Source organism: Medicago truncatula, chromosome 3 (assembly GCF_003473485.1).
Source record: "Medicago truncatula cultivar Jemalong A17 chromosome 3, MtrunA17r5.0-ANR, whole genome shotgun sequence".
In the NCBI taxonomy this organism is placed as follows: Eukaryota; Viridiplantae; Streptophyta; class Magnoliopsida; order Fabales; family Fabaceae; genus Medicago; species Medicago truncatula.
Genome location: NC_053044.1, coordinates 47033167 through 47044253, shown reverse-complemented (window position 1 = coordinate 47044253; position 11087 = coordinate 47033167). Strand labels below are relative to the sequence as shown.

The window sequence follows — 11087 nt, the reverse complement described above, 5'->3', positions numbered from 1 at the left end:
ATTGCTTCCATGTTACAAAGAATATGCCTTCTCCTTTGATTATCTTATCTTATGGTCATAATTCTTCTACTTTAACGGGTGCTAAATGTTTTTGGGGTAAATGAAGGAACATAAAAAAAAAAAAAAAAAAAGAGTTTCTGTTTATCAAATTTGGGGTTTTTAAAGAGGAAAAAATAATTTATTTTTTTAGTTTTATCCCCCGACGACATATCGGCAAGCCAGTTGTCTTTCAAAATTGTCACATCCAAGATTTTCAAAGGGTTAACGTCTTTGTTTAACTTCACAGACAAAAATGACTAATTGATTGTAAAGTAGAAAATTAATTTGTGTTTCCGTGTGAGTCAATTTGAGGTATAAGTATAACAGTGTGTTTCACTTTCAAGCTAATGGTTCAGCCAATTCTTCACTCTCAATCCTATTATAACTAATAAGTTTCATTTTAATCTTTAATTTAATATCAAACAAAATTAAAAGAATATGAATAACAAAGAGATTTCAAAAAAAAAAAAAAAAAACAGAGAGAATATCACTTTTACTATATTATCCTTATCAAATATTTGTATCATAAATCAAAGACGGGTCCATAAAGGGCACCCATGTATTTGAGGCCCTCACTTCGGGCTCCGACACTTACTTGCCTTATAGTATGATCACATGTATATATGTACGATTTTATTTTATTTTATTTTAACCCGTCAATTCTTAGCGGAAGAGGGTCTTAGTAATTTGGAGTTCAGTCGGAAGATAATTAAAGTCTGACCAATAATTGTTTCATCTAGGATTGGAACTTGAGTTCTCCCAAACCATTCGTTCTTTGATGAAGTTCATTAAATTAGTGAAAATATGGGGATGAAAACTGGAATTAACTCTATTTTATTATTTTTACTCTTTAATTAAAACTGTGTCTATTTTTAATTACATGTCGGAGTTTGACCATATGTACTATTCACATAACCTACTTTGATAATTTTTTTTACTAATATATAAAGACAAATGTTGGTATATAAAATGTTTGATTTTCCTCAATGAATATTTTTCAAATTATCATTTTTTATAATTATTTATTATAAAAATTAAAAATGTTAATGGTCAAACTTTTTTTTTGACATATATATGTATTAAAAAACACAGGGGTATTACATAGACTACTTCGAATTCAATATTATATTTTGCATTTATGGTAGGGACGAACGAGAAGTCAATCAAATTAGAGGTTAGAAATTTTTTAATCTAAAATATTATATAAACTCAAATCAATAAAACTTTCACAAGAAATTAAAATAGTAAATAATGTGTGTTACTGTGTGTATAATTGTTGAGTCAAATTATTTACTCCCCCGTTTTAAAATGAGCGACGCTTTAGCCAATTGCACACAGATTAAGGAATAGAATGAAATAATCATTACATATAACATTTTTACTAAACTGCCCTTGTTTTATATATGAAAAAGACAAATTTAAAGTTGCATTGAAAATTGTGTGAGAAAAAAAGTTGGAGTATTTATTAAGGGTAAAGTTGGAAGAAAAAAAATTAAAGTTGTATTGAAAATGTAAAGTGACATTTATTTTGAAACAAATTTTTTTGGCTAAAGCGACGCTCATTTTGAAACGGAGGAAGTATTTATTTTATTCCTGAAGTCAATTTTTTTTATTATGTACGTATATAGGTTTATTAATATAAATACAATAATAGCATGTGACATATTACAAATGTATCGTACAAGTTAATGATGTGAAATGATAAACATCAATGAATTTTCAGCTAAACCCCTTAAAACTTTAATCTAAATATGTTTCTTCTTAGTTCATTAAAATCATTAAAATACCAAGTGAGACATGAATAAATGGACAAAAAGAATCATTTATGGTTTGCTTTTATTATAACAGTAAATAATACGTAAGTTTTATAAACGTGTATAAAAATTTTAAACGACATTCATTTTAAAATGGAGGGAGTAGTTAGTATTGTAAAAAAAAAAAAAAAGTCTAATTCACCACACACTAAACCTTAATAGTTTTTTTTTTTCTTTCAAAAAAATTTATTGAGGTCCAGTGTGTGGTGAATTAAACCTTTTTTTTACAATACTAACTACTCCCTCCATTTTAAAATGAATGTCGTTTAAAATTTTTATAACATTTATTTATAATATACATTTTTTTAAGGGAAAATTTATTTATAATATGCTGGAACGCCATTGTTATATTTTCTTTTCGTCTAATAAAAAAATATACCATAACGCCATTGTATCTTAATAAACAAAACAAAAAAATATACATTTGATAAACAAAGCATACTTAATCGTTACATAATTTTTAACAATCAATCCGAGATAAACTTAACTTTGCATCACACAGGTTAGTTCGCTAGTTCAAGGACATGACGACAGCTGCTTTAGATTATCACATGCAGAATGCAGCACGTTTTGTTTTTTAATTGAGCTACTAGGCAATATCACCTATTCAACCTGTCAAAAAAATTGATTGCTTCCAACAAAAATATATTCAGCAACAATTTTAAAATTATTTAAAAAAACAACTTTAGCTTGATTTTTATTTTTATTCCTCCAATCTTAATTTTTTTCAAAATGAAATACCAATCCGAAAGAGGAGGTAAATCAAAAAATAAGAAAAAAGAGTCATAGGTACTCGTGCAAGACAACGAGACAATGTCTTTCGTAAGTGTAAACTAAACTTACGCGGCATCGACCTCGGAACCTAAGATATCATTAATTGCAAAGTGCAAACATGTACTTCCCGCCATCCATTAGTAAATGGTCAAATGTGATTATTTCGTGTTTTTTTTGACAGAAAATATTTATTTCTTGACTTTGTTATCTTTCAGAAAAAGAAAAAGGCTGAAATCAAATTGCCATTTTCATATCTTTAATAAACGAAAAACATTTGTCATCCCTATCTTGTTTCCTGAAAAGAAATCACGTGCTCCTCAACAAACCAACAAAATAAGGTTTGATAAGTACCCCCTTCAAAAACGAACAAGTTGTGGAGAATTTTTTTCTTCAGTGATTATTTAATTTAAGTAAATAAAAACCACAAGAAAAAATATGTTTATAGCGAGGGAAAAAAATCCAGAGTGATGAACACGTTTGAGGACATATATTATCCCAATCCCCCACAGCACAAGCTTTTTCTACACTTGAGAAAAATTGCATGAACAATGGATTCATTGTATCACCAGTGCTGCCTTCCTTGAGAACTGCCACCACCTTTGTGCTTTGCAAAGTAACCACTCTTTGCTTTTGACTTAGGTAACTCATGTATGTCCATCACCTGAATTGTTCTTTGCTTTTTTGCTATAAACAACACACGAAACTTTAGGTCAGTTTTATACTATATACAGAGAAAACTAGCATGAAAATGAAAATTATAGAAACAAAATTTCAACCATTATCAGCCTCTTTGTAGTTCGCTTGAAGCCGTTTTCTTGCAGCAGCCAGCCTCTCTGCATCAAAATTGCTCTCTTTCTGTTCTCTCTGTCTCTGCAATCATTCATCATTTTATGTCAGAACTCACTTCACAAAGTTAACACTAGGGGACATTCACATGACATAAACACTCCACCAACAAACTTTAACAACAAAAATTCAAAACCGTACATTTTGAGGAGCAGAGGTAGGGGCGGTAACTGGGGGTGATGGCCTTGGTTTTGGAGGTGGGTCTTTGCGAGGTACTGATTTAGGTTTTGGTTTTGGTTCAGCTTCGGAGGTGTTACGGTCGGAACCAGAGCTCCCATCTGTGTCAGCAAACAAAAAGCATATCAACCAAATGCAAACAAAAGGCATCAACAAGGTTACAAGAATATTTGAATCAGATGCTATTCTCACTGTGTGGATTTGGAGAGTACGCAAAATCAGGAATCTGCATAAAGGAATAAAACACAACATTAGCAAGCTTAATTGCTTCAACTTTTCAAAAGCAAATAGAATAAAAGATTTCTTTGACCTGATGATTATGCCCATTTGGGGTGGTTTTCTGCAAAGGAGAGTCTCCATCAGCTGCAAATGTTGAATACTATTAATTACCATTAACGAATTTCACACGAATATTCCAACTCCTTTAACTTCTACTTTTTAACTCTTTGACAAATACTCCCAAAAATATTAACATTACCCATGAGAGTGCTTTTCCCTCTTTGTGGATTCTGCTTCACCCAGTCATCAACTATTTCTTTCCACTTCCTACACATAATCAAAAATTCACAAACTCAACCAATGCTAAAAAAACAACGTTAATTTCTTCAAAAAATTTCTAATCATGTGTCTTCAATTACTTGACAAGTAGCTTCACCAATCGGCGAACATCGCTAGATGGATGTTTTCGCAACTGATTCACGTTCCTCCCGATGTCAGTTTCCTACACAGAATCAAAAACAAATCATCATCAAAACAAAATTAATAATTGACACAAACATGAAAAATTGAAAATAACAGTTTCAAATAAAAAATGATATAATCAATCACCTTCAACTCTTGGAATGTAATATCAATATCCACCAGATTTTGTAGCAACTCCATCAAAGTGTCTTCGGACTGAAAATTAAAATTAAAAACCAAAAAAAAATTAGAACAAAATTTTCATTCATTTCTAATAATTAATACTTGAATTTAAATTAACATTAATTAAACAAAACCAAACCTGATGAGGATCTTCTAGAAGCTCTTTAATCTCTAGAATCTTCTTCTGTTCATCATCAAACAAACCACCGTACGGATCTATCTCCTCATCTTCACCGTCTTCGTTTCCTTCAGACTGCGGCGTCGGAGGAGAAGAAGCTCCGCCGCGGCGCGGTTGTCGTTCCGGACTCAGGCTAGGACTGTTCTCTTTCTTGATTTGGTTATCGTTTGTCACGAGACGTTGACCTCCATCGCAATTCTGACACATCGGAATACCCTCCGTCGAAGCCGCGTAAAGACGCTCCACGATTCCGTCTCTTCTCCTCTTTAGCTCACCGGCGTTATCCTGCGCAGCGACGGAGATCGCCGTGTCGATGAACATCCACACGTCAACGCCCGCCGTGTGTAATATAGATCGGAAATCGTCCAAATCCATCGGAAAATAGTAAATCGTAACGAATTTCGATGAATTGGAGACTTCGATTAAGCCACGAAGATTGAAGAAATCGAAGAGATTGAAGATAACGAGTTTTTTTTTCTCTCTCTTTTTCGTTTTCTGAAGTGAAGAAAAACGCTAACAATAAAAATAAGAATAACAGTAATGAAAACGCAAAATAAAATAAAAATTGGGAAGATTTTATTGTTCAGATCTGAAGGTAAACGGCAAAGTATAAGATCAAAACGACGAGAGAGTAATGAGAATTAAAAAGGATAAGAATTGTAGATCTGAGAAGGAATTTAGGTTGGTGAAATTGAGATTGATAATTGAAATGATACAGTTTATTGGTTTGCACAAGTAGTATGCTAGTGGGTATATTCCAGAAGAAAACTAGTTATTTTATTTAATTTAATTTAATTTATTTAATTGTTATGGTGATAATTGATTTTAATGAGAATGAGAATTGTTTAATTTGAAGGGTGTATGTACAGTGGTAGCCGGAGGTGAATGAAGGAAGAATAATACTACCAGCTCCACCCACAAACACAAACACAAGTTGTTTGGTGCGAAGATGTTTTTTTTGTTTTGTGGGCTAAGGGAGGTGAACAGACAAAAACTGAGGGATTTTTACTTTACACTACTTTAGGATGGATGGGAATTGGGATGGTTTTTTTATTTTATTTTATTTAATTCAAGTAAATAAAATTGAGATAGAATTGAAATAAAATCTGTTTCGCGTTCGTAGCCATTACTCTACAGGAAACGATGTAATAAATGCACAAATATTGAGACGTGTGTTGTGTTTTTGACATTGAAACTATTCCTTCCATCATAATTTATAACTAAAAAACACTAATTCATACTTATTAAGAAAATTAACACTTAGTGATTTGAGGTATGATTTTTTGTGTTCTCCTTCGAATAAGTTTCATGGAAAGATGTAAAAATAATTATCATTGGTTAAAAATTATGGAGAAAATAAAAAGGAGAATAAATTAAATGCAACTTGCATTTAATTTTACATTAGAAAAGATGATTTGTTTGAAAAACATAAAAATAGCATAAAAGTTGATCTTTTTTGCTTATATTTTGAGACAAAAAAAAAGAGATTTTTTTGCTTATATTTTAGGACGGATGGAGTACTCATCATCATTCTTCCATAACTATGCTTGCCCTTATCAAAAAATTAAAAAAATTACTACCCTGTAATTTTTTTAAAAATTAAAAATGTAAATAATTTTTCAACAAAGAAAAATAAATATAAATTTGTGCCGACAAATTTTTTTGTTAATTCTGATTAATTTTTCTCGTGAGCATATCGTAGTTGTCATGAAAATTGTATTATATACTTCACGTATTCATCTTACAATGATGGAATTTTAATCACTGCAATATTTGACAGCTAAAAAAAGAGTAAATAAGATAATATTCGTGATAATGGTTTTGACTTTTTAAATAGTAAGTCGTTGTGAGTTAGATTTCTATTCTTATTGTATAAGTTTCTCAATAGAGATTAATTTATGTGAAATTTTGAAAATAAATCAATTAAGGTCAATGAAATCTCAAAAGTGAATTTCAGTATGAAACAGATGGAGTAGTATTTTGAAAATATAAATATTTTTTAATTTAATCAAATTCACTTTTGAGAATAATTTATAGTATTCTTGGTGGTCTTTTCGATGTGTTCTTATATTTCGGTCACTTCTTCTAGTTTTCTTTTGGTTCATTTATGATCGAAGTTTTAGCTTTGTTTTCGGGTTTGAATCATTTGGTGTTTACTCTAAATACATCACGATGGGTTTGACGGATTGTTAGTGGCTTCTTGCGTTCTTGTTTAGTGAATTTGTCAAGGGTTGTTCTTCAATGGATTGACTTGGTACCTGATTCGTGTTCACGTTGTTGGGATTTTTTATTTTTTTTTATGTTTATGGATTTGTTGAGAAAAAGGTGGCACGCATGCATTTAAAGCACTGATTATAGGTCTAAAAGATTGGTGTATAAATCTATCGTCAACATGGAATGGGTCCAAGACGACTCCCTTCAACTAACAACAACAACAAGCAAAACGACCTTTTCAAGCCAAACAATCCGACATCAAACACAAAGATAGACGAGGATATCAAACGAGTCCGAAGTTCATCACAAGGATTGTGATTTTGATGGACCTTTCAACAAACAATCAGTAGATGCCAAACGAGGATGTATGTTCATTTGATGACCTTGTCCCACAACAAAGGAATTCAACAAAACTAGTCATGGAGATTACAAACTCTTGCATTTTTGTTTGAATGTTTCCTCGTCATGGTAAACACTTTAAGATCAATCAGATTATCAAACTGAGATACGCCTCTTGATCAAGTAGGGAGGGTCGCAAGTGTTGCTTTTTTATATACATATATGTTGTTGTAAGTCGAATGGTTATGTAGCCAGCGGCGGCGAAACAATAACTAAGGTCGGTGGATCCAATAGATGAATCATTGGCTGGGTAAGTGCAGCAGTGAGGTTGAAAAGAGTCGTTGGAGGGTGATCCATTTATTGAAAACACCCGAGCTATTTTGCGATCTTGAACATATTCTAGCTCACTCCAAGATGACAATGAGACCACAAATTCCACAATTTGAGAGTACAACTATTCACTGCCGTTGCAACAAGTGATGTCTTCTTCTTATCTGGTATGACTCGCACTTTGTAGTATCACTCAACATAAAACACCTAAAAGTAAGCATCATAACTTGCATTAAACACCGACAATTCCATTGTTTCAGAGGCTATGAGATCGGTAATGAAACCACGTAATTTTGGAAGAAGATAATTGAACAAATTTAGAGAATGAATAACTCTATATTGAATTGCATATGGTTCAAGTAGAAAATGACATGATCATATATGAAATGTTATTCCATTTCTTACAAGTGCAGAGAAACCCAAGGACAAGCGAATAACAAAATCAAAGGGAAAGAGAGAATTCTAGAGAGAGAGAAATTATATTCAATCATTGCCTACCTTGCCCTTGCACTTAACCTTGCCTTTTATTGCACCATATCAGTGTATCTCTTTGGTCAAGAATTTTTACTCCCATTTCCTTTCCATACACCTAATTACTCAGATCACCTTCCATGTGTATTCTTTTCTCGACTGGCTATACTTTACCAAGTGTATTGTCACTTGCGTTCTTTTGAATCATAACATTGAGCTTTTAATTAGCTTAAAACAATTGACAATGGTGGATAAAATTTATAAATTAGCAACCACCATGAATGTTTTTTTACCTCCGACTTCAGGTTATATCAAGAATTTAGGGTTTTATAACCAACTGGATTCAATTCTATTGGGCTTGGGCTTACTTTCATATATGTAGGTTGATATTAATTGCTATTTAGACACCCATTGTTTGTCACAAATAATTTACAATTACTAATCACTTATAATTTTCTCATTAATCTCATTTTTTTTCTTCTTCTGATGTGGTGCTTAGTTTCTGACACCATGGTGACTGTGCAAAGGTGTTGCTGACTAAAAAAACTGACATAAGAGGATGAACTATTTATTTATGGTCTTCAATCACACAACAACAATATTTTTTTTTTCTATTTTTTCTGAATAACAAATCTTAGTATTTTCGTTGTTATATTAATATCTTTCTCCTCAGCAACACTTGAATCCTGAACTTTTTGATTCCTTAGCTCAAACCATTTAATCTACTTTTTATCTAAATCATATCAAGAGGTGTTGTTTTTAAGAACACAGGGAGAACAAGAGCAGCTCTACAAAAATTACATCTTGGAGTGCATGATCTAGCCCCACTGAATAAAATATTAAAATCTATAAAAATTAATTTGACCCAGTATTGAAATGCTATGCGGGAGTAAACTCATGCTGGACAGAAATGTTGAAAGTGAGGGTGAAAAAAATGTAAAATAGAAAAAGGGTAAAATTTGAATTTTTGTTAATTTGTAGGGGTGAAGTATAAATATAAGGGTATAGGCAAAGTTTTCACTCTATAAACCTAGTCACCTGTCCAATGTGCAGCATAATTGGGTTGTGTATCCATCTCATTAGATTTGGGCCACATTTGGTGAGTTTGGATTAAAATATGCTTATTGGCCTAACTTATGAAATCGTTTATTTACTAATTTAGTATAATCATGTATTATACAGCAATTTCTAAAATTATAATAGCTAAATTTCATTCTCATAATAAATAAATTTTAGGGTAAATACCTCTTTTCATCCCTGTAATATTGACAAATTCCGGTTTTAGTTCCTGTAAAAAAAAAATTTAGATTCTGTCCCTGTAATTTCAGATTCTTCCACTTTTGGTCCCTCATTTCACCACGTCAGCAGAATCTGCGTAAATGACACGTAAAATGAGGGACCAAAAGTGGAGTAATTTGAAATTACAGGGACCAAAAGTGGGAGGAATATGAAATTACAGGGACGTAATTGTGCAGATTCTGCTGACTTGATGATGAAAGGAGGGACCAAAAGTGGAAGAATCTGAAATTACAGGGACAAAATCTAAATTTTTCTTTTTACAGGGACTAAAACCGAAATTCGCTAATATTACAGGAACGAAAAGATGTATTTACCCTAAATTTTATATATCAAAAGTGTTGACAAAATAATTTTTTTTTTTTTGAAGTTGTAAAACTCATAATTTTGATTATATTAACAAAACGAGAAATACAAGGACTTCTCTAACATTTTTTTTTTTTGAAGGATTCTCTAACATTTTATGTTAAATTACTTTTAAAAACTAGAATACCTTAAATTATTTATAAATCTTACAATATATTTAAATTCTGCAACTTAATATTTTCAATAGTTAACCTCATCAAAACATTTAATCTTACAATATATTTAAATTTTGCAACTTAATATTTGCAATGGTTAACCTCATCAAAACATTAAAGAATACACACACTAAGCACCAAAAAAATATCATAGATTACGTACACATATTTTCTAAAATAAAGTTAATTAATTAAATCTTTTAATATTTTTTTTTATAATTATATATTGAATTTATAATAATATCTGTATAGTTATTAGAAATTTCTCTTTTAAATAAAATATGCAATACAAACTTTTTTAATGTTTTAAGTTTTATGTTTCATGTTTAGAAATAAAGTGATCCTGATAATCCATAGTTTCAGAAAATTGTTGTTGACACATTACATAAGGTTCAGGTACACAAGTAAAATATGTTTTTGCCCCCTCGGCAGTTAACTGCTGAGGAATTCAAAAGTCGGCTGCAGTTAACTGCCAATGAAAATCTTGATAGTAAACTGCCGAAAATTTGTTGTAAGTACAGAACAGACATAGGAGTTTTCAAAACTCCATTGTTACGTTTTTTTTATTCTCCTAGGTGCGATTTTGAGCAATTTGAAGCCATTCCAAGTCAATTTCAATCACAGAAACAAGTAAGTTTTTTGAATCCTATTGCATTGTTGTTTTGTGGTCGAATTGTTTGTTTTTTTTTTGTTAAATTTCAATTATATAGGTTTTATTGATTTTATGATGTGTTAGGATAGTTTAGGTTAGAATGGTTAGAATTGTTAGAGAACTTTTATTGAATTGTTAGGTTTAGGTTTTGATGAATCGTTGTAGAATTGTTATAATTGTTTAGGTTTAGGTGTAGGTTTTGATGATAGTTTAGGTTTAGGTTTAGTTTTTTATTTTACGATTTTATGGCATTGTTGCTTAGTTTAGGTTTGGATCGCCATTTTTTTTAACGTAGAAATGTCTCAGAATCATAATCAGGGTAACGTTCAGGGTGATGAGAAGAACAAAGAAAAATCGCCTATGACATGGCACTGAATTGTTTGTGATGGTTCCGAAAAAAAAGAAGGGTTCGAAGGTGCCGATGTACAATCAGTCGAGGTTGAGGAGGAGCGGGAGGACATGCTATTTTGGTCCTCGACCAAATCAAGGTGCCTCAGGGACTGTAGCGGGCAACCCGATTGACTTGTGTGACGAGGAAGAATGAATGTGATGGCTTTTAATGCCTAATTGTT

The 11087-nt window shown here is 31.5% G+C and overlaps 1 protein-coding gene across 1 annotated transcript; it reads right to left on the bottom strand.

The window, feature by feature from the left end:
- Positions 1 to 2856: 2856 nt before the first annotated feature.
- On the bottom strand, positions 2857 to 5681 carry LOC11424973 (probable mediator of RNA polymerase II transcription subunit 26c). Its single transcript, XM_003602482.4, has 9 exons — positions 4654 to 5681; positions 4479 to 4547; positions 4289 to 4371; positions 4129 to 4196; positions 3961 to 4013; positions 3843 to 3876; positions 3615 to 3751; positions 3404 to 3497; positions 2857 to 3311 (listed from the first exon to the last, which is right to left on the bottom strand). The coding sequence occupies exons 1-9, from the start codon at positions 5065 to 5067 to the stop codon at positions 3190 to 3192; spliced, it is 1074 nt and encodes a 357-aa protein (XP_003602530.1). The 5' UTR covers positions 5068 to 5681; the 3' UTR covers positions 2857 to 3189.
- Positions 5682 to 11087: the final 5406 nt, after the last annotated feature.

Excerpts from the sequence above, each read along its gene's own strand:
- LOC11424973 (XM_003602482.4), bottom strand. The coding sequence starts at position 5,067 with ATGGATTTGGACGATTTCCGATCTATATTACACACGGCGGGCGTTGAC. Across the intron at positions 4,548-4,653 it reads TTCTAGAAGATCCTCATCAG|TCCGAAGACACTTTGATGGA; the intron begins GTTTGGTTTTGT and ends TTTAATTTTCAG. Across the intron at positions 4,372-4,478 it reads TTACATTCCAAGAGTTGAAG|GAAACTGACATCGGGAGGAA; the intron begins GTGATTGATTAT and ends GATTCTGTGTAG.